Source organism: Schistocerca serialis, chromosome 1 (assembly GCF_023864345.2).
Source record: "Schistocerca serialis cubense isolate TAMUIC-IGC-003099 chromosome 1, iqSchSeri2.2, whole genome shotgun sequence".
Classification (NCBI taxonomy): Eukaryota; Metazoa; Arthropoda; class Insecta; order Orthoptera; family Acrididae; genus Schistocerca; species Schistocerca serialis.
The window spans coordinates 760897840-760921274 of record NC_064638.1 but is presented as its reverse complement, the minus strand read 5'-3'; the positions used below and the strand labels follow the sequence as shown (position 1 = coordinate 760921274).

The window sequence follows — 23435 nt, the reverse complement described above, 5'->3', positions numbered from 1 at the left end:
TATCCAACATAAAGGTTCAGTTTTTTTCACCCAACGCCACAAGCGGCCATCAGCCTTTGGACCAAAGCATAATATCTCTCATAAAGAGAGCTTATCGTAAGCGACTTGTAAGAGCTGAAATTTGTGCTGCTGAAAACAATAGTGCAACCCCAAATTGGAATCTGCTTTATGCAATAAAAGCCATCACAGCAGCCTGGAACTCAGTATCGTCGCATCATATAGGGAAGTGCTTTAACAGAGCTTAGAGACATAGCAACACTGAAGATGCCACTTCACCTGATGAATGGACAGTTCTGCAGGACATTGCGAACCCTGGGATTAGTTTCGAAGGATTCATTAGTGTAGACGACAATGTTGCCGTATGTGCTTCTGTGGAATCGGATGTGCGAAAAGCTGTGAACGAGCAAGAAGGGTCATCAGAAGAAAGTGAAGAAGAGAATACAGATACCATTCCACCTACCCGTTAGGAGATGTTTACAGCCTTGGACTTGTTAGAACAGTTCGCTTCAACATCCGACAACACTGCTGGGTTTATGGATGCTATCATTACAATTGGTTGTGAAATTACAAAATATTATCATTCCCATGACTGTCAGCGAACCATGACCAAATTTTTCCAAGAAAGTAACGTACATAATTTGTGAGTACTTGTAATCAAACAATCACTTTAGTGTTATAAGTCTACAATAACGTGATTGATAGTGTAGTGTGTTACACATTAGTGTACTGCAGTAATTTTTTTTAACACGAACTCTTTTTAACATGAACTCCTGATTTTTCGGCTCCTTCAGATTCATGTAAACGAAGTTTTACTGCATATCAAAAACCATATATTGTCAGTCATGTTCCCACTTATAATTTCTGAGCACTGCCATTATCATTTTTCATGGGGTAAATGGGAATCACACCACTGGAGAAAAAGAGTCTGTGAAGGACAGTGGTTTTAGCCCCAGTTAACCACAAATTTTCAGTTGTCCCTATATATTTGATACCCCATTTCATTCTCATCAATCCAGTCACATCATGTACTGTGAAGCTGCTGTTGTAATGGTGAATAGTTTAAAGAGCTTCCTTCAAAAGTTCTGAGGTGGACAGCATACAATATCCATATTACATGCTTCAGAGCAACAAAATATTGTCTTCCTCAATAACAAGTTCTCTCAGAATACGATGCTGTAAAACATTAGCTAAGAAAAATAAGAAACATAAGCCGATTTTTGAAATTTTCATTTCCAAAATCTGGTATTATGTGTAATGCAAAAGTAGTATAGCTGTGGAGTTTAAGAAGATCTGTAACAGACAACTTCTAGGTCAGGTTCTTATCAGTATGAACATCAAACAATACAAAATATTCTGTTTCACTCATTTATTTACCTTCACCCATTACTTCTAATGGTGTGGTCAGGCCTTGTACAACACACAATTGGACACATTGTGTTTAATCGGTGACCATTTACTTGTGACGAACCAGTTAACAATTTTCAATTGCTTAAGTTTCTCCAATAGGCTTGATTATAACACTTTCATCACATCCAAAGAGAACTATTTCAGTTTATTGGATATATGATGGCAGATCATTTATATTCAACAAGCACAAGTAAGAACCCAATATTGATTTCTGTGGGACACTGTTGTGATTGTCTCCCATTCTGAAGATGCTAAACACTGGCTATATTTATTAATGAAACATACTGTATCCTTAAAGATGACAAAAACCAGTTACCAGATGATCTCTGATACCATAATATTTGAGCGTCTTTAAGAGAATACTGTGATCTGCATGCTCAAATGCTTTTCACAAGTCACAGACAATATTAGCTGACAGTATCCCTTCTTTCAAATTTTGTAATAAGCCGACTTGAAACATTAAAAATAAGAATGTTACATGGAGAAACCTTTTTTAATTCAAAGGAAGGCTAAGTATTTTCCTTTGGAATAAGGAAAATGATTTTAACAGCTACTTCACTATGCGAGCCATTTAGGTATCTCTTCCAGCAAAACTTCCTCTTAACAATGCTGGTGGAAATTCTCTCTCCAGCACATCCTGTGCTCTCACAATCCCCAAGTCTAAACCTCTGCTTACCTGTTTCCCACTGCCTCATCTTACCTTTTCCATTCTCTCTTCTGTCCACACTACTTCTTCCCTGTCCAGATCATGTACTGCATTCTCTCACTTTTCCAGTTCCATCACTCCCTGAACCTCACCAATCTGGTCCTTCATAACCGTACAATCCTGGTTTAAACCGTATGATGATGATGTTTGGTTTGTGGGGGGCCTCAACTGCATGGTCATCAGCACCAATACAAATTCCCAATCTTCACACAGTCAAAATTAGCCACATCTATGAATGATGATGGAATGACGAGGACAATACAAACAGCCAGTCCACAGTGAGAGACAATCCCAACCTGGCCGGGAATCAAACCCAGGATCCAGAGGTAGCAACATTAGTCACTAGACCATGAGCTGCGGACAGTTTAAACCATACTTGAGAGCCTCTACTCCTCTCTCAAAATCATTGTGATCACAATGTCCTGAATGTTATTACTGCAATAGAAATTCTTGCCTTTCCACAGTTGAAACAGCATTCCCAGCTCCATCAAAGGAAGTTGTCCCAACTACTCACGTCCTATGCCCACACTGCTCCTTAATACCTATCTCTTAACATTGTTGTCAACCTTTCTGTCAAAATTCTGGCCCCTGCAGAAGTCTCTATACTTTTTAAAGCATTTATTCACCACATACCCCACTGACAACAGCCAACCAAAACCCCATGTAAAACCTTGTTTCACTCATTTAATACCAAAGGGTTGAGGTGGGATACTTTACACCTACCTTTTGAAAATATTGTAATCTAGTCAGTTACTCTATATCTTAAAATTCTGAAATAATATTTACTATTTTTAACTAATTCTTTTACAAGTTCCATAAATGATCCAAATTTTTCAGTTAAACTGAACCCAAAAATTTGAGTCTACATGCTAAATGCTTTCCACAATAAATGTTATTCAATACTTCCAGGCTGAGAACCTTACATGCATGTCATAATCTCTTTAAAAAGTATTTTGTGATTAAAATCCAACAAAAAGGAATGTGTCCAACATTAATTTTATTGTAACAAATGAGATTACAAGGAAGGCAGTCCACAACACTCAAATTTTTTGCAGTTCCCTTCACAAAACTGTGTGCCTTCATACATTGTCTTGAAGGAAAGGTTACTTGAACTTTGTGTTTAGCACTTTTGAACACACATTATTGGTGGACTTTCTTTAATAATTCGTTGGAACCCGCATCAGAAAAAATTCATCGAGATCAAAGATGATAAATTTATACTTCTTAGTAGCATATTTGAAGTGTTGATACTCATACTAAACATTCAGTACGTCCAATATTTTTCCTGGTTTAGCACTTTCAAACAAATTACAAACCAATCATAATTTTAAGATATAAAATATAATTATACTGTACCTCATATTCACTTTGTGGAGTAATGTCAAAAAGATCCAATTCCTGAGATTTGTCAACCAAAGTACATGATGGCATGTTGTGAGAACCACATACCACTTTAGTTCTCCAAGAGAACTGATATTCACAGTCCTCTATTTGATTGAACACTGGCTGACCCTATGTGCAAGAGAAAAAAAGTATTATATAACAATTATTTCAAAGGAGTTGAGAAAGAATCAATACTTGCATGTAAATCCATAGTGTCCATATATTTGAAAAAAATGCCACGAAAAATTACTTGTCTAGCTGTATTTCTTAAATATATAATGACAATTTAAGCTTCATTCATTGGGTTAGTGTCTTTTTTCCAGTAAAGTAACTGTTTTAGAAGGAGGTATTTTAACATATTATCCACATAGTTTGTATATAATAGAGGGAAACATTCCACGTGGGAAAAAAATATATCTAAAAACAAAGATGATATCAATATAATGGAAGGAAACATTCCACGTGGGAAAAATTATATATAATATATGATGTGTGGATGGATATGTGCGTGTTTTTATATAAAAACAAAGATGATGTGACTTACCAAACGAAAGTGCTGGCAGGTCGATAGACACACAAACAAACACAAACATACACACAAAATTCAAGCTTTTGCAACCAACGGTTGCTTCATCAGGAAAGAGGGAAGGAGAGGGAAACACGAAAGGATGTGGGTTTTAAGGGAGAGGGTAAGGAGTCATTCCAATCCGGAAGCGGAAAGACTTACCTTAGGGGGAAAAAAGGACAGGTATACACTCGCACACACACACCCATATCCAACCGCACATATACAGACTGTGTAAAAAATAAAGATTTCTGAAGCTTGAATACCTCAGTTATAATTAGAACACGTATTTTTGTTCCAAATACATTATGATGCATGAAAATTATGTTTCACCATTATCAGAAAATAAGTAAATGAGAAAGAGAAGAATGGACAGATACTTTCCAAAAGCGAAGTGAAGGTAAGTGATACAAATACAGTGCTTTGAATTTAATTTTGTTTGAATTTAATTTTGTTAATAATTTATCAGTTTCCAGTGAGTAAAGTATAATTAATGCAGCAGACTTTAAATGTGATATTTAGCATGTTTTGTAAAACACCAGATTGCAGTATAAACATGAGTATTTTGGACTGTTCAAGTATTTTGGTATCTGTGCTGTGTCGAATCTGCACTAACCATGAAAATCGAAACCATATTAATTTCACTACAGGAGCCTCAGGCATATAGTACATCGTTTCATAATTATACTAGCTACAGTAATTAAAATCCATGGAGAAGAAATAAAAACTTTGCGGTTTGCCAATGACATTGTAATTCTGTCAGAGACAGCAAAGAACTGGGAAGAGCAGTTGAACGGAATGGACAGTGTCTTGAAAGGAGGGTATAAGATGAACATCAACAAAAGCAAAACGAGGATAATGGAATGTAGTCGAATTACATCAGGTGATACTGAGGGAATAAGATTAGGAAATGAGACACTTAAAGTAGCATATGAGTTTTGCTATTTGGGGAGCAAAATAACTGATGATGGTCGAAGCAGAGAGGATATAAAATGTAGACGCAATGGCAGGCAAAGCATTTCTGTAGAAGAGAAATTTGTTAACATCGAGTATAGATTTAAGTGTCAGGAAGTAATTTCTGAAAGTATTTGTATGGAGTGTAGCCATGTATGGAAGTGAAACATGGATGATAAATAGTTTAGACAAGAAGAGAATAAAAGCTTTTGAAATGTGGTGCTACAGAAGAATGCTGAAGATTAGATGGGTAGATCACATAACTAATGAGGAGGTACTGAATAGAATTGGGGAGAAGAGGAATTTGTGACACAACTTGACTAGAAGAAGGGATTTGTTGGTAGGAACGTTCTGAGGCATCAAGGGGTCACCAATTTAGTACTGGAGGGCAGTGTGTAAGGTAAAAACCACAGAGGGAGACCAAGAGATGAATACGCTAAGCAGATTCAGAAGGATGTAGGTTGCAGCAGTTACTTAGAGATGAAGAAGCTTGCCAAGATAGAGTAGCATGGAGCACTGCATCAAACCATTCTGTGGACTCAAGACCCCAACAACAACAACAACAACAACAACAACAGTTATAATTGTTTAATGGGTTCCCAGTTAGATGGAATATGGCTAAGACTCTGATGGTTCTGATCACAAGTTTTCAGCAGATCAATGCTCAGAAATTGTTGTTGCCCATGAAAGACTTGTATTTCAGCAAGCTACCACAACTTTTTGACTCATGACTGGGCCAAAAAAAAATCTGAAAAGCAAGAAGAAAGACCAAAAGAAAATGACATTGAATGAGAAAATTTCAAACTACAAAATGATAATTCATTCACTTGATTATTTTTTGTCAACAGAAAAAGACTTGCCTGTCTGGCAAATGGACATATCATGGAAGACACTTACTTACAACACAGAAAATTTTCTCGAAAAGTCAGGCGAGTACTGCCCTATTGGAATACAGCTCCAGGAATTCATTAATTATCATGCACTACTACCATTTTGGGCAATCTAATTTCCTTCAGGTAAAATTTGGGAGTTCTCACAATCCAGAACAGTTGGCATGGCCCCTCATTCCATTTTACAGCAGGGAAATGCTGGTGGGAAGGCAGACAATAGCATATTTGTATGTAGTGGGGCTACCATTTTATGCCAAGACTCTAAATTGAACCTTGCAGTTCAGGTAGCTGTTGCACAGTGCTGCTGATAACACACTCTGTCATTCAAAATTTGGCTGACCACGTATCTTAGCCACTTTTACTGCATGTTATATATGTCCCACCATAGAAACATTAAACCCTGTATCTGCAATAATTTCATCCTGAGCTATACATTCACAAAAAGAAACAATTTATCTCTGGTTAACCTAACTCTTACCACACAAGGCTCTCAGACATTGATGAGGTGGCATTATTCTTGTACACAGGTAATGCCTCGTGCTGTGGAACTTTGCAACTCTGCAATTTGGCATTGGTTATTCATCTTAGTGGAGTGTTTGTTCATGTACATATCCAAACAGAATTCTGTGCACTGAGATTTCTATATGATGAGTCTCTTTTTGGCAGGTGGCCCTGCCTTTGAAGAGACAAGAAATCCAACTGACTGCAGTGGAACTGTAGGTTGTTGGCAAAAGTATGGGACAGATCTTACATCTGGGTCTTCCACAAAGATACAATGCAAGAGGCACAGAGGTGGCAGCATGAAGGTACAATGACAGTCAAGTACACTGATTTATTTTGAGTGAGCAGCAGAATACAATATGGTGAGGGGTGAAGAGGATAGTGCAATTCTAATACTCATTCCATGGCACAAAAAGAGGTACATGAAGCTTTAGTGGTGAATGTTTTGATAATGTTATTCCTGTACTGGATTTTTTTTTTTAAGTGAGTAGGTTAGATCCCTGAATTGTAATCCTGCAACGTTGCTTAAGGGGGAATGTAATGGATTTTGGTCCAAAAATCAATTTTTTCATAAATATTATTTTCTTGATCTACACTGTTTAATCTATGTTATGTGTGAATTTCACCATGATAGCAGCTTTAGAAATGCCTTTAAATTGTTAAACTTGCCAATACTAACACGTATTAGTAGGTGGAAGGTTCAATTCACAAACCTTTATGTGGAAATCAAGATTTATGCGTAATGGGTGGTGACAAACTGTGTTTAGGAAATGGAGGTTTCATGGAAATCGGTTTACAAACAAAAAAGAAGCAGCAGCTCAAAACAAAGAAGAAAGCTCTCAGCTTCAGTATCGAAACTTGGGACAGACGAATTGTACAGGTGCTTGAATGATGTTGATATGGATTCCCTGGATTCAGACTTATTGACTTAGAGCTTCTCTGCCAGGCTATAAAGTTTTCATGTTCGTGTGTTAGCTGTAAAAATACAGAATGCATGATTGTTGTTGAAGAAAGAAGAGTGGGAATAGCCCGTGATTTTAAATTAATTTGTAATTCATGTGGCTATGAATTTTCAGTTTCCTCCTCCAAAAACACCGACACTGGACCTATGAAAGCAATTTTAGGTTAGCTTACAATCTGAGATGTCTTGGACAGGGCAGGGAAGGAGGTAATTTACTGTGTGGTTTTCTGAACATGCCTCCACCTTGTGCAAGGTTCGAAAAAATAAATAAAGAAATGTCTGATGTTCTATGCGATACTGCCAAAGTTTCTATGAAGAAAGCAGTGGAGGAATTCATGGAAATAAACCAAAAAGAAATATGTCCTGGGGTAGATATTCAAGACAGCGAATCTCCTACAAATGTTGCTGACCTGTGTGTGTCTGTAGATGGGACATGGATGAAAAGGGGTCACACATCGGCCACCACACACGAAGAGGTGGCCCAACAAGAAGAAATGGTGGTCACCCCGCCCTCCTGCCTTAGTAGGAAAGCGGGCTGCGCCACCAAGACGACGTGGATGCCTTCCACCAAGCACTGCGGGAAGCCAACGAGGACGCAATCACCGCACCCAAATCTGCCATGGCGGAGGAGAGAGTGGCCCTGAGAGCAGAACTCGAAGAGACGCATCAGGAGGTGACTCAGTTGAGGGTCGCCTTGTACCTCGCGTCCCGTACGACGCCGGACGTGGCACCGACCCCCACCAGTACGGGGGTAGATGTGGCAACACAAACGACCGCCTCCCTGGCCGACGCGGCAACGCAGGTTGCTAGGGAGGTTGTCATACAGTCGGGGAAAACCTCCGACAACAAGGAAACGGCACCCTCGGAAGCAGTCGTCACTCCTGTCTCTGCGGAAACGCAGACGACACAGGAAGTGCCGATGGAGACCGAGGGAGAGGAAGAAGACGAGCCATTCGAGTGCCTCCCCCTCCCCAACAAGAACTGTGTGAGGGAGGTGCTCACCAAGATCGCCGATTCCCTGCGAGATGGTAGCTGCCTCCATCATGATCATCCTTACCCTTTCACGGTAGACAACATCCCTCCCCTTCCTCACAAACCTTATCCTTTCCACTGGCGGTGTGAACCCTTGAACCAGAAGCTGCACAGGAGGGAAATCGTCAGGCGTGGTGATCTGGAGCTCATAAACAAGCACCCGATCTTCACGGACGAGGACTGGAAATACATGACAGAGGAAGCAGTCAAGTACATCCGGACACAGATGCCGCCAGTGGACTACTCCCGCCTGAAGAAAATTGAATTCGGGCAGCCAGGAAGCAGTAAGAAGAAGAAGAACAAGAAGCCGCTGGAATCAGCCGGCAGATAAGCTCCTGCATCCACAGAAACCAGAGGCCAGACCAACACGCGAAGAAAAACATTCCAAACAGAGAGGACTTCAGGAGGAACAGCTCAAACAGCTTAAACTCCGCTACCTCGGGCCAAGGCAGGCCCGTCAATATAGTGAGTGAGTGAGTGAGTGAGTGGGGTCACACATCTCTGTCTGGAGTTGCATCTGTTATTGGTATTGACTCAGTTTTAGACGTAGAAATTATCTCTAAAATACTGCCACCAGTGTGCAACATGGAAAATGTCCAACAATGAAGACAGTGAGAAACTGTGGCAAGAAAAGCATGCAGCAGCATCCTCTAAAAATTATAGTGGCTCAAGTGGAGCATGGAGTCTACTGCACCTGTGAGGATGTTCTCCAGATCTGAGGACCAGTATGCTGTCAGATATACTAAATACCTTGGTGATGGGGACTCCTCTTTGTTCAAAGCTGTAACAGATAAAAATCCGTACAATACAGCATAGATAAGTTGGAATGTGTTGGCCACATCCAATAAGAGGCTTGGTGGTAGGCTTCTTCACTTGCTGAAAGAGAAGAAAAGTGAAGTACTCGAGGATGGAAAACCACTACGAGGAAAAGGCAGGCTTACCCTGAAAGAAACTGATTCTCTTCAGTTATTTTATGGGAGAGCTATCTGGAAAAAAACACATAATTTAGAGGCAATGAGGCATGCTGTATGGGCATTTTTTTTCCCACAAACTATCCACTGACCAAACACCAATGCACAATCTGTGTCCAAAGGACAATTGGTGTAAGTTCAACAACAGAAATGAGACATATTCACATAAACACTCATTACCAGAACCTGTTATGAATGCAATTAAGCCCACATTCAGGTTTCTTGCAAATCCTGATTTATTGAGGAAATGTCTTCACGGAAAGACACAAAAAGCAAATGAAAGCCTCAATAATTTGATTTGGATTAGATGCTCAAAAAGGACATTCTGTGGACTTGAAGTACTCAAAATAGGTGTCTATGGTACAGTTTTATGTTACAATAATAGCAGAATCGAAGTGCTGAAGAAAACTAATATAGATCCTGGCGTGTTTGCAACAAAAGCATTTTACACCATCAACGAGAGCAGGGTCAAGAAAGCTAACAGATCAGTGTCTTACCAACAAATACAGGCCAGGCAGATTCGAAGAGGAGAACAGAGAAACCTGGAGGATAAGGAGTATCAGTATGGAGGATTTTAAAATTGGGGTACACTTATTACATGTAGAAATATGAGAAGAAAATCTTTGAACCTCATTTTCTTTATTTTAAATTTTTTACATTATTAGAAGCCTTCTCTCAAAAAGTATATGCGATAATGCTATGAAATTTTCAGGAACTGCATGCAACATGTTGCTGTCTTCCTGGAACTAATAAATACGAGCTCCTGCAATAGCATTCTGATTTTTTGATGATTGTAAGTAGGAAAAGAAAGGTAATTTTGGATGTGCAAAATTAAAAACTCTGTTAATGATACAACTTGTACCATAAATTAATAACTGTAGTTCAGTGGTCTTATAACCTTCTCAAGACACTACCATAATATTTTCAGATTAATTACACGATTAGAATTTGAGTTATGGCTTTTTATAGAAAAGACAATAAAAAAATTAAAAATTCAAATTTTTGGTGAAATATTAAATCTGCATTTGTTGGTCTTCCTCCCTTTCCAGCATTTCTGGGAGTGCTGTATTTCTTGAGCAACTGTTTCACGAGCTCCACGTCGAAGTCTAGCAGCTGTGGTTTTTTATCATTTTTCATTTGGTAAAGTACCTGTGCATTCTGTACAGACATGTCCATGAGGTGAAAGAAAAGTTTTTATACCATTTGATTAACTTTTGCACATATTCAATAGAGCTGATCGTCAGTTTTATCTGTTGTTCCGATGTTCTGGCTATATTTTACAACAGTACTTGTTTCTTAATTTTCTCACCAGTTTCTCTGTTGTTCTTCTCTGATTCAACAATTGTGTCTGAGTGAATTGTTGAAAGCATATCTCTTGCCCATTAACTTTACTACCAACATACCATCAGTATGGTGTGATGTTATTTGTTCTTTCTTTAGTTTTCAAGGAAAATTCCTTTTTGGTGTAACTGCCTCACAGGCACCAGTTCTATTCTTGCCAAGGCTTGTATACCAATTACCTCAAAAAATATTGTGAGCTTTGTTGAGGTGATGCTTCAACACAGTAGCTGCAAAGGCACCAGAAACATCTAGACCACAAGTATCTTCAATTTCTGTTCCTCTTCCTGTGTACACTATCATATCTAAAATAAATCTGGTTTCGGCATCACACAGTATAAACAGCTTTATTCCAAATATGTGCCTGTTGCTTGGTATAGACTGTCAGAAAACAAGTCTACCTTTCCCAAGCATTAGAGACTCATCAATGCACAAATTTCTGAATGGTTTAGAATTCACTTGAATTTCGCTGTCAAAAAATTCACAACATGCTCTATTTTATCAACCCTATTCACCTTCTGAGTGTCTCCAAAAATGCATGCATCACTAAAATGCAGCATTGGAAGGACTGTCAGAAATCTGTCCCTAGGCACTACTTTTGAAAAGAACGGTTCTTCAGTCAATGGGTCTGTAGACCAATAGCCCTTCAGTCTATCATTTTTTACATCAGCAATCATCGCGCAGACTGTTAAAAAATTATAAATCTCGTCTGCACTTGTATCTGTCGATTGTATTCCCCTGGAAGATCTCTGTCATCAATTATTCACTACTTGGTATAAGATGTTAGTTTCACTGGCAATGTATCTCACCAATTGCCTGTCAACTATATGCTCAAACATTCATTTTTATTAGGTTCCACACTGAGTCCACAATGAGGTTTCACTCTATAATTATCTAAATTCTGACACGAAAGCACACCATCGGTAATCTGTCTGTACTCACTATTTCTGACCTTTTGCTTCTTTCTCACCTGTGAAGGACCCGGTTTGTGAATAATTTCCACATCACTTGATGAATCTTCACTTTCTCTAGATAATACTTCGCAGTCTTCACGGCCTTCAAAATTACTACGAAAGTCTGCATCAAAGTCTTCATTTAGTAGTATATCTCTGAATTCCATTGTCACTCAAACCTTATAAATGCGTCATTCTCAGCAAGACCTCTTAAAAACACAAATAGAACAAGACGATCACAAGAAATGTCAGCACCATTCACTCACATGAGGGATTAATTGTACCAGTATGGTATCAGATACACACGACAGAAAAGTGATAAGTATTTGTATGGCCACAGGCTCGCATAACAATATGTTCGCCCCATACCAGTAACAGTTACCATCTACAAAGGATTAACTATGCAAAACAGACCAAAAATTATGACATATAGTATCAGTATTTATGCATTTGAATGAAACATATATCAACCCCAACCACTTTAAAACATAAATACCGTGGACAGGAGCAGTATTTATGTTCCAAGCTGAGAACATTTATACACGTAGATAAGTTTTTAGGAAATATTGGGTATACACTGGTATTCTGTGGTGAGGGCTATTTGCAATTATGGGCCTTTTTTTTTTTTTTTTTTTTTTTTTATATATGCGTGTGACATGAACACTCTCAAGTCGCTAAAAATACACAACAGCTGGAGATATACTTCTGTTCACAATTTCTCCAACTGAACTCAGTATTCTGCTGAACATAATTTATGACAAATCATATAAATCAGTTATCAGAGATCACATAAAATCTTGAGTCCTTGTTGTCTTTTCACAAGATGAACTGTTGATCAATAACTTTGTAAAGGTAAATGTATTATTTATTTTTAAAGAGATCTCATCTGGAGAAGGTAGGTAGTTCTAACTTGATGTAGTCATGAATGGCTGTATGTCTTGTGTTTCAATTTTCATTGGTCTGTCAACTTTTCGATAAACTTGTTGAGAACCACTGTGAAGTAGTTTTTATTCCATTTTATTAGTACTGTTTATCATTATAATAATAACGGATTTAGCAAATTTCAGTTGTATTTCTAAAATACACTTTTCTATAGTCTCTTTGCCCGTAGAGAACAGTGCCTCTTGAACATCAAAGCAGACAAAAATTTAGTCACCCATTGGAGACATCTCACTAATACCTCTAGCCTTGATAACAGCCTCAATCTGACAATGAAAAAGAGTCCACAGCTTCCTTTAGGTACATCATATCTAGCTGAAGCCACAACCTGATGAACAGGTCCCATAGAGCTAGTAGATCCCATAGAGCCAGTTAACTGTGAGGGTTGACTGCTGGGTTTCACCTGCTGTTCCAACTAGCCCTAGATGTTTTCATGGGATTCAGATCAAGTGACTTAGCAGTTGGGGTGCAACATGAAGTTCAAGAGTCTGTCAAACTGAAAACGTACACCTGCAGTGCTGTGAGTACAGCTGTCGTCACCTTCAACGACAGGAGTGTACACAGCATTCTCATCATGATGTAGAAGGAAGGGCAACTCTTGGTCACCAAGAATGATGAAATGAACATCTTGGGGTACATTCACAATAACCCTAATTTGTTGCCTCGAACCACAATACATAAAACACCTCCAAAAATTACAAAACCCTGTACACACAGCAGATTAAACACCTCATTGGGCTGTCAGTGCACTCACCACTCTGCATCGTTTGAAAGAGGCAAAATTGCACCTCGTCGGATCACATTTCATGCTCCAGTCAGTTACTGTACATTTTCTGTGTAATCTGACGTGTTGAAGATATGTAGCTTTGTGAACAATGACCTTTTGTGAGGTACTCCAACTCCAAATATTTATCAAGAGTCATTCCACTCCATTCCCAAACTCTGTGGCATTGGTACAGCAATTATGGTAGTGTTATAGGGAGAATTCAGTTACGGTTGCAATCACGACCAAATTATCTTTATACCAGATATCTACTGTGTGCAGCTTTCTTCACAATGTTCATTTAGAAACTGGATGAGATAGTTTTGCATCTCTTGGGAGCAGAATTCCCAGTCAGGTTTAATAATAATTGTCACTGATGAAGACTATTCATATCCCCCATTCCTGTTCGCTAGGATCCTGTTCTTAGGCAGTTACACATGGCTGTGAAACACTATTCCTTCTGAAAATGTTATAAAGTCTGCATTAGTACATCAACAAATCACATAACTTCATTCACCGTGTGGTCATGAGTATATCACTGTGTGGTCGTGAGTATATCCAAAAACAGCAGCTCCTTTCTGCCGTTAAGTCACGTCTACAGATTGACCCAGCTTAAAGCACTTATTCCACACAACCAAATAACATTTACATGCCACTTCACTACCATGACCTATGTCATCCATGGAAGGTCACATGATTGCCTGGTATAGAACGTACACCGTGTTCAGCACTACTGCGAGACCGGTGTGCTCTTTTAACAGGGTAAGTATTATTCATTCTGGTGAACTATCTTCACAAATACTGTTTAATATATAATAAGAATGCATTTTACCCTTATGCAATCTTTTTACCTAATTTAGCAACAGTCTGAACTTCTAACGTTTTGACGACAAAGTGTGAGTGTGGGCCTGGGTTATACTGATTTATTTCCCCAAACCACATTCCACTTCTTTCCGAGATGACTTACTGGGGGTTTGCAGCCACTCTTCTCTAATAGATATCCAGCTGCTGGAAACACTCTTTGACTTATTCTCCATCGAATAATGCTAGGTACAGGAATTTTCACGCCTCTTTCTACTTGTGAAATAAGTAGCCATACAAACTTTACGTTTCATCAATCAGCGACGTATTTGACTTTCAAGCACAATAAAAATTTTCACTTTCAACACAATATGTAACTTCAGTAAGTCTCTTGTACAGTCGTATGTTAGAAACAAATTGATTTACATTCAAAAGGAAGTCTGCTTAGACACCATGACTTTCAGAAAGAGAGACTGAAAAAACGTCTTGCCTCTAACAAGGCTGAGTCAAGAGTCTATAAGAGTACTTTTTCAACTGTTCTTGTTTCACATAACAAAAGTCAATGACACAATAAGCACAGAGCGGCTTAAAAACTCCATGGTACTTCCTTACACAAGCACTAAAACCTCTATGGATTGCCCGACAGGTACTTGTCGATGCCGTCCGACTGCCGCGTCTTACTTTCTTCCCATGACTGATTTGAAACCTGCACACACAAACACGTGATACGCAGTAGGTAGGATTTTACCATCCCACACTCGTATCTAGAATATTGTGTGTTCGAGATAGTAGAAGGCTCAGTGGTTCTAGAATTTACACAAAAATTCTTGAATCACTACGAACTGCGTACCAACTATAGCTGCAACTGCACATTAATTTACTTCAGTGGAATGTTTCCCATACACTTTCTTTCATGGATTGGGAAAGCCTTTTAAACAGGGTTCTAGAAATTTACAAATTGTGCAAAAAATTGAATAACGGAACTTCCTCCCAACAGTTTTTAATTTCTTTCTATGGTAAAGGTGTCAGCTGTAGCAAGGGCAAACCAGTAATTGAAGAGTGAACATCAATTACATTAATGTCATTATTCTAAATCTTCACATATTTTCACATTACAATCCCCTACATTTCATTATCTAAGCAGTCTATATATGCACCACAGATTATTAATGAATTATATTCCACAAAATCATTCCTCAATTAATGGAAATGTGAAAACTTTCTCAAAAAAGAGGTACGAAGATTCAAGAAGCACAAGAAATGTAGAATAAAACATTATTTTACAATAATAGCATGCATTTGTCATGTCAAAAAGCCACGAATAAATAGTAAAAGAAAAGAATAACTGTATTTTAAGCATCTTAACCAGCAAACAATAAATTTTAAGTGGACTGCTTATTAGTGTTTTACAATCTTTTCTGATAATTAATATAAGTTACATACAAAAATTACTTACTGGATCAGCCTTTGGATCACAGCTGAATACAAAGGACGAACTTAGGTTAACTTCTTGTCCAAACGGGCATGAAGAGCCATGGTAGTACTTCAGAATGACCTTTTTGTTGTCCATACGGGGGGTGATTACTGGGTAGCCCAGACTCTGTCAAAAATACAACAAAAACACTGTTTCTGAATTTGGAATCAGAGCAGAGTGTCTGTGACACATCAAAATACCTTATTCCACAACAGTCTTGGTAACTGTATTTTCTACAAACTCATGGAGCACATTAGTCTTTTTTCATGAATATATTTATAGTCCTGTAAAATCTATGATTCAGTATATCGAGTACATGATGAAAAAGGTGACTAATAAGAACTGACAGAGAACCTTCAATTACATGTGGTTTACAAGGACCAACCAGGTTGGATCCCAATGTTTAATCACAAAGACTATTCAAATCTAGCATTCCTGTTCACTAGGATCCTCTTCTTAGGCCGTTAGCACTCATAATGCATCTGCTGGATCACTTTCTAGTCCTATCACACTTATTGTCACCATTCTGCAAATTTATTTCTGTTTTTAGGTGCTGATTCTGAATTCAAACTCTGGCCTTCTCAAAGTCGTCATGTGTCGCTCCCCCCCCCCCCCCCCCCCCCCCCCAAAAAAAAAAAAAAAAAAAAAAAAAAAAAACACAACACAGGCAGGTTGATAGACACACAAACATACACGCAAAATTCAAGCTTTTGCAACTAACGGTTGCTTCACCAGGAAAGAGGGAAAGACGAAAGGATGTGGGTTTTAGGGTTTTAAGGGAGAGGGTAAGGAGTCATTCCAATCCCGGGAGCGGAAATACTTACCTTACGGAGAAAAAAAGGACAGGTATACACTCGCACATACACACATATCCATCCGCACATACACAGACACAAGCAGACATTTGTAAAGGCAAAGAGTTTAGGCAGAGATGTCTGTCGAGGTGGAAGTACAGAGGCAAAGCTGTTGTTGAATGACAGGTGAGGCATGAGCAGCAGCAACTTGAAATTAGCGGAGGTTGAGGCCTGGTGGGTAACGAGAAGAGAGGATATACTGAAGGGCAAGTTCCCATCTCCAGAGTTCTGACAGGTTGGTGTTAGAGGGAAGTATCCAGATAACCCAGACAGTGTAACACAGTGCCAAGATGTGCTGGCCGTGCACCAAGGCATGTATAGCCACAGGGTGATCCTCATTACCAACAAACACTGTCTGCCTGTGTCCATTCATGTGAATGGACAGTTTGTTGCTTGTCATTCCCACATAGAAAGCTTCACAGTGTAGGCAGGTCAGTTGGTAAATCACGTGGGTGCTTTCACACGTGGCACTGCCTTTGATCGTGTACACCTTCCGTGTTACAGGACTGGAGTAGGTGGTGGTGGGAGGGTGCATGGGACAGGTTTTACACCGGGGGCGGTTACAAGGGTAGAAGCCAGAGGGTAGGGAAGGTGGTTTGGTGATTTCATAGCGATGAACTAAGAGGTTATGAAGGTTAGGTGGAAGGATTGAGAGGCAAGGCTGGAAGTCAGAAATTCCTGGAAGGTTTGGAGAGGGTGATTTTGAGGAAGAGGAGGTGGGTCCCGCTGTGACGGAGGATGGAACTGTTCCAGGAATTTCTCACTTCCAGCCTTGCCTCTCAATCCTTCTTAAAAAACCTTAATCCTACTCCCAACATCACCACTGCTGAAGCCCAGGTTATCCGTGATCTGAAGGCTGACCAATCCACGACCGTGGTACTTGATCGTCGGGAGTACGTGGCTGAGGGACTGCGTCAGCCTTCAGACAACACCACATACAAAGTTTGCCAAGGGAACCCCATTCCCGATGTCCAGGCGGAGCTTCAAGATATCCTCAGAACCTTAGGCCCCCTGCAAAACCTTTACCTGACTCCATCAACCTCCTGACCCCACCGACACCCCGCACCCCTACCTTCTTCTTAAAATCCACAAACCCAATCATCCCGGCCGCCCCATTGTAGCTGGTTACCAAGCCCCCACAGAACGTATCTTTGCCTACGTAGATCAACACCTTCAACCCATTACATGCAGTCTCCCATCCTTCATCAAAGACACCAACCACTTCCTTGAATGCCTGGAATCCTTACCCAATCTGTTACCCCCGGAAACCATCCTTGCAACCATTGATGCCACTTCCTTACACACATATATTCCGCACGTCCAGGGCCTCGCTGCGATGGAGCATTTCCTTTCACGCCGATCACCTGCCACCCTCCCTAAAACCTCATTCCTCATTACCTTAGCCAGCTTCATCCTGAACCACAACTTCTTCACTTTTGAAGGCCAGACATACCAACAATTAAAGGGAACAGCCATGGGTACCAGGATGGCCCCCTCGTACGGCAACCTATTCATGGGTCACTTAGAGGAAGCCTTCTTGGTTACTCAGGTCTGCCAACCCAAAGTTTGGTACAGATTTATTGATGACATCTTCATGATCTGGACTCACAGTGATGAAGAACTCCAGAATTTCCTCTCCAACCTCAACTCCTTTGGTTCCATCAGATTCACCTAGTCCTACTCCAAATCCCATGCCACTTTCCTTGACGTTGACCTCCACCTATCCAATGGCCAACTTCACACGTCTGTCCACATCAAACCCACCAACAAGCAACAGTACCTCCATTATGATAGCTGCCACCCATTCCACATCAAACGGTCCCTTCCCTACAGCCTAGGTCTTCGTGGCAAACGAATCTTCTCCAGTCCGGAATCCCTGAATCATTACACCAACAACCTGACAACAGCTTTCGCATCCCGCAACTACCCTCCCGACCTGGTACAGAAGCAAATAAGCAGAGCCACTTCCTCATCCCCTCAAACCCAGAATCCCCCACAGAAGAACCACAAAAGTGCCCCACTTGTGACAGGATACTTTCCGGGACTGGACCAGACTCTGAATGTGGCACTCCAGCAGGGATACGACTTCCTCAAATCCTGCCCTGAAATGAGATCCATCCTTCATGAAATCCTCCCCACTCCGCCAAGAGTGTCTTTCCGCCGTCCACCTAACTTTCATAACCTGTTAGTTCATCCCTATGAAATCCCCAAACCACCTTCCCTACCCTCTGGCACCTATCCTTGCAACCGCCCCCGGCGCAAAACCTGTCCCATGCACCCTCCCACCACCACCTACTCCAGTCCTGTAACCCGGAAGGTGTACACGATCAAAGGCAGAGCCACGTGTGAAAGCACCCACGTGATTTACCAACTGACCTGCCTACACTGTGATGCATTCTATGTGGGAATGACCAGCAACAAACTGTCCATTCGCATGAATGGACACAGGCAGACAGCGTTTGTTGGTAATGAGGATCACCCTGTGGCTAAACATGCCTTGGTGCACAGCCAGCACATCTTGGCACAGTGTTACACCGTCCGGGTTATCTGGATACTTCCCACTAACACCAACCTGTCCGAACTCCGGAGATGGGAACTTGCCCTTCAGTATATCCTCTCTTCTCGTTATCCGCCAGGCCTCAATCTCCGCTAATTTCAAGTTGCCGCCACTCATACCTCACCTGTCTTTCAACAACTTCTTTGCCTCTACAGTTCCGCCTCGACTGACATCTCTCCCCAAACTCTTTGTCTTTAAATATGTCTGCTTGTGTCTGTATATGTGGATGGATATGTGTGTGTGCGCGCGAGTGTATACCTGTCCTTTATTCCCCCTAAGGTAAGTCTTTCCGCTCCCGGGATTGGAATGACTCCTTACCCTCTCCCTTAAAACCCACTTCCTTTCGTCTTTCCCTCTCCTTCCCTCTTTCCTGATGAGGCAACAGTTTGTTGCGAAAGGTTGAATTTTGTGTGTATGTTTGTGTTTGTTTGTGTGTCTATCGACGTGCCAGCGCTTTCGTTTGGTAAGTCACATCATCTTTGTTTTTAGGCATATTTTTCCCATGTGGAATGTGACTTACCAAATGAAAGTGCTGGCAGGTCGACAGACACACAAACGAACACAAACATACACACAAAATTCAAGCTTTCGCAACAAACTGTTGCCTCATCAGGAAAGAGGGAAGAGGGGAAAGACGAAAGGATGTGGGTTTTAAGGGAGAGGATAAGGAGTCATTCCAATCCAGGGAGCGGAAAGACTTGCCTTAGGGGGAAAAAAGGACGGGTATACACTCGCGCACACACACACACACACATATCCATCCACACATATACAGACACAAGCAGACATATTTAAATATGTCTTTCCGCTCCCGGGATTGGAATGACTCCTTGCCCTCTCCCTTAAAACCCACATCCTTTCGTCGTTCCCCTCCTTCCCTCTTTCCTGATGAGGCAACAGTTTGTTGCGAAAGCTTGAATTTTGTGTGTATGTTTGTGTTCGTTTGTGTGTCTGTCGACCTGCCAGCACTTTCATTTGGTAAGTCACACACACAGAAGACTGCCGAGGATTAGAGGGGTAAATGGGGTAACTCATGAAGACATACAGAATCAAACTAAGAAAAACGAAAATTATGGGACAAGGTTGACTAAAAGTAGGAATGTGTTGATGTTCTTTCATCTGAATTGTAATACCGCTGAACCAGAATCTAACATATGGTAATAACGCCTTCAGAAACACTATCCTCGGGTCGTTAACTTGTCAGGGCTCGTAACATTTTGATTAGACAAGTGAACATTATATATATATATACACACACACACACACACACACACACACACACACACACACACACACACACACACACACACACACACACTTTACTTCTGCTTAAGGTTACACACCAGATAAATACTTTCATAAAATATTTTCTAATATTTTATATCAGATGTTACAGTGTTTCTCTTTTCAAGAAACACTTTTATTGCTCTCTACTTCTACCACTGTCAGTTCTTTTACTCCCTAAACAGAAAACTCATCCCCTGTTTATGTCTCATTGCCTTATATAATTCCCTCGGCATCAACTGATTGAAGTTGGCTACACTACATTACAGTTGTTTTCTTTTTGTAAATGACTACTCTGCAAGTCACACATAAATGTGGCAATTGTCAGGCTATTTCTTGACCATTCCATTCTCAAACAGCGTGTGAGAAACACCGACACACGCATCTAGCCGTGCAATCTCTAATTTCTCTTATTTTGCCCTACAGAGCAGCAATAGCCCAGAAAAGGCAAGCATACTGTATACAGTGTCTTTAGTAGATTAATTACACTTTCTAAGTGTCCTGCAAATGAAATGCCATCTTGGGTCACCTTCCCCACAACATTTTCTATGTGATCCTTCCAATTTAAGTTGCCTGTAATTGTAGTCCCTCAGTATTTAGTTGATTCTAGTGTATTCCCATGCCACTCTCAATCACAACCCCTTGCCACAAGGATCATTTCCCTGTGGAAGACCCACGTGCAAAACCTGGCCACTCCACGCACACAATACTCCCTATTCTCATCATGTCATAGTTTTAGTTTAGTTTAGTTTTAGTTATGTCATTTTCTGTTCCTGATTATTTTATCGATATATGTGGAAATGTTGGAACACGTGAGGCAATACTGACCCTATGACTTATATTAGAAGAAAGATTAAGGAAAGGCAAACCTCTCTTTCTAGCATTTGTAGACTTAGAGAAAGTTTTTGACAATGTTGATTGGAATACTCTCTTTCAAATTCTGAAGGTGGCAAGGGTAAAATACAGGGAGCGAAAGGCTATTTACAATTTGTACAGAAACCAGATGGCAGTTATAAGAGTTGAGGGGTATGAAAGGGAAGCAGTGGTTGGGAAGGGAGTGAGACAGGGTTGTAGCCTCTCCCCGATGTTATTCAATCTGTATATTGAGCAAGCAATAAAGGAAACAAAAGAAAAGTTCGGAGTAGGTATTAAAATCCATGGAGAAGAAATAAAAACTTTGAGGTTTGCCGATGACATTGCAATTCTGTCAGAGACAGCAAAGAACTTGGAAGAGCAGTTGAACGGAATGGACAGTGTCTTGAAAGGAGGGTATAAGATGAACATCAACAAAAGCAAAACGAGGATAATGGAATGTAGTCGAATTAAGTTGGGTGATGCTGAGGGAATTAGATTAGGAAATGAGACACTTAAAGTAGTAAAGGAGTTTTGCTACTTGGGGAGCAAAATAACTGATGATGGTCAAAGTAGAGAGGATATAAAATGTAGACTGGCACTGGCAAGGAAAGCGTTTCTGAAGAAGAAAAATTTGTTAACATCGAGCATAGATTTAAATGTCAGGAAGTAGTTTCTGAAAGTGTTTGTATGGAGTGTAGCCATGTATGGAGGCGAAACATGGACGACAAATTGTTTAGACAAGAAGAGAATAGAAGCTTTCGAAATGTGGTGCTACAGAAGAATGCTGAAGATTAGATGGGTTGATCACATAACTAATGAGGAGGTATTGAATAGAAGTGGGGAGAAGAGGAGTTTGTGGCACAACTTGACTAGAAGAAGGGATCGGTTGCTAGGACATGTTCTGAGACATCGAGGGATCACCAATTTAGTATTGGAGGGCAGCATGGAGGGTAAAAATCGTAGAGGGAGACCAAGAGATGAATACACTAAGCAGATTCAGAAGGATGTAGGCTGCAGTAGGTACTGGGAGATGAAGAACCTTGCACAGGATAGGGTAGCATGGAGAGCTGCATCAAACCAGTCTCAGGACTGACGACTGCAACAACTGCAACAACAACAACAACAACAACATGATGTGGAACAAGTCAGATTACAAGATATATATACACATGAATAGTGGTTGGTCAGAACGTATCTCTGCCTACATAGATCAACACCTTCAACTCATTACATGCAGTTTCCCATCCTTCATCAAAGACACCAACCACCTTCTCGAACGCCTGGAATCCTTACCCAATCTGTTACCCCCGGAAACCATCCTTGTAACCATTGATGCCACTTCCTTATACACAAATATTCCGCACGTCCAGGGCCTCGCTGCGATGGAGCACTTCCTTTCACGCCGACCACCTGCCACCCTACCTAAAACCTCTTTCCTCATTACCTTAGCCAGCTTCATCCTGACCCACAACTTCTTCACTCTCGAAGGCCAGACATACCAACAATTAAAGGGTACAGCCATGGGAACCAGGATGGCCCCCTCGTACGCCAACCTATTCATGGGTCGCTTAGAGGAAGCCTTCTGGGTTACCCAGGCCTGCCAACCCAAAGTTTGGTACAGATTTATTGATGCCATTTTCATGATCTGGACTCACAGTGAAGAAGAACTCCAGAATTTCCTCTCCAACCTCAACTCCTTTGGTTCCATCAGATTCACACAGTCCTACTCCAAATCCCATGCCACTTTCCTTGACGTTGACCTCCACCTGTCCAAGGCCAGCTTCACACGTCCGTTCACATCAAACCCACCAACAAGCAACAGTATCTCCATTATGACAGCTGCCACCCATTCCACATCAAACGGTCCCTTCCCTACAGCCATTTCGTGGCAAACGAATCTGCTCCAGTCCAGAATCCCTGAACCATTACACCAACAACCTGAAAACAGCTTTTGAATCCCGCAACTACCCTCCCGACCTGGTACAGAAGCAAATAACCAGAGCCACTTCCTCATCTCCTCAAACCCGGAACCGCCCACAGAAGAACCCCAAAAGTGCCCCACTTGTGACAGGATACTTTCCGGGACTGGATCAGACTCTGAATGTGACTCTCCAGCAGGGATACGACTTCCTCAAATCCTGCCCTGAAATGAGATCCATCCTTCATGAAATCTTCCCCACTCCACCAAGAGTGTCTTTCCGCCATCCACCTAACCTTCGTAACCTCTTAGTTCATCCCTATGAAATC

General features: G+C 40.7%; 1 protein-coding gene across 8 annotated transcripts in view; it reads right to left on the bottom strand.

The window, feature by feature from the left end:
- LOC126482314 (cation-independent mannose-6-phosphate receptor) overlaps positions 1 to 23435 on the bottom strand; it is a 768212-nt gene that overhangs the window by 428488 nt on the left and 316289 nt on the right. For all 8 annotated transcript variants that reach the window (XM_050106419.1, XM_050106409.1, XM_050106382.1 and 5 more), the window contains exons 17-18: positions 15621 to 15764; positions 3470 to 3625 (exon numbers count right to left, since the gene is read on the bottom strand). In XM_050106419.1, coding sequence (XP_049962376.1) covers positions 3470 to 3625; positions 15621 to 15764 — 300 coding nt within the window. The remainder of the gene's footprint in view (positions 1 to 3469; positions 3626 to 15620; positions 15765 to 23435) is intronic.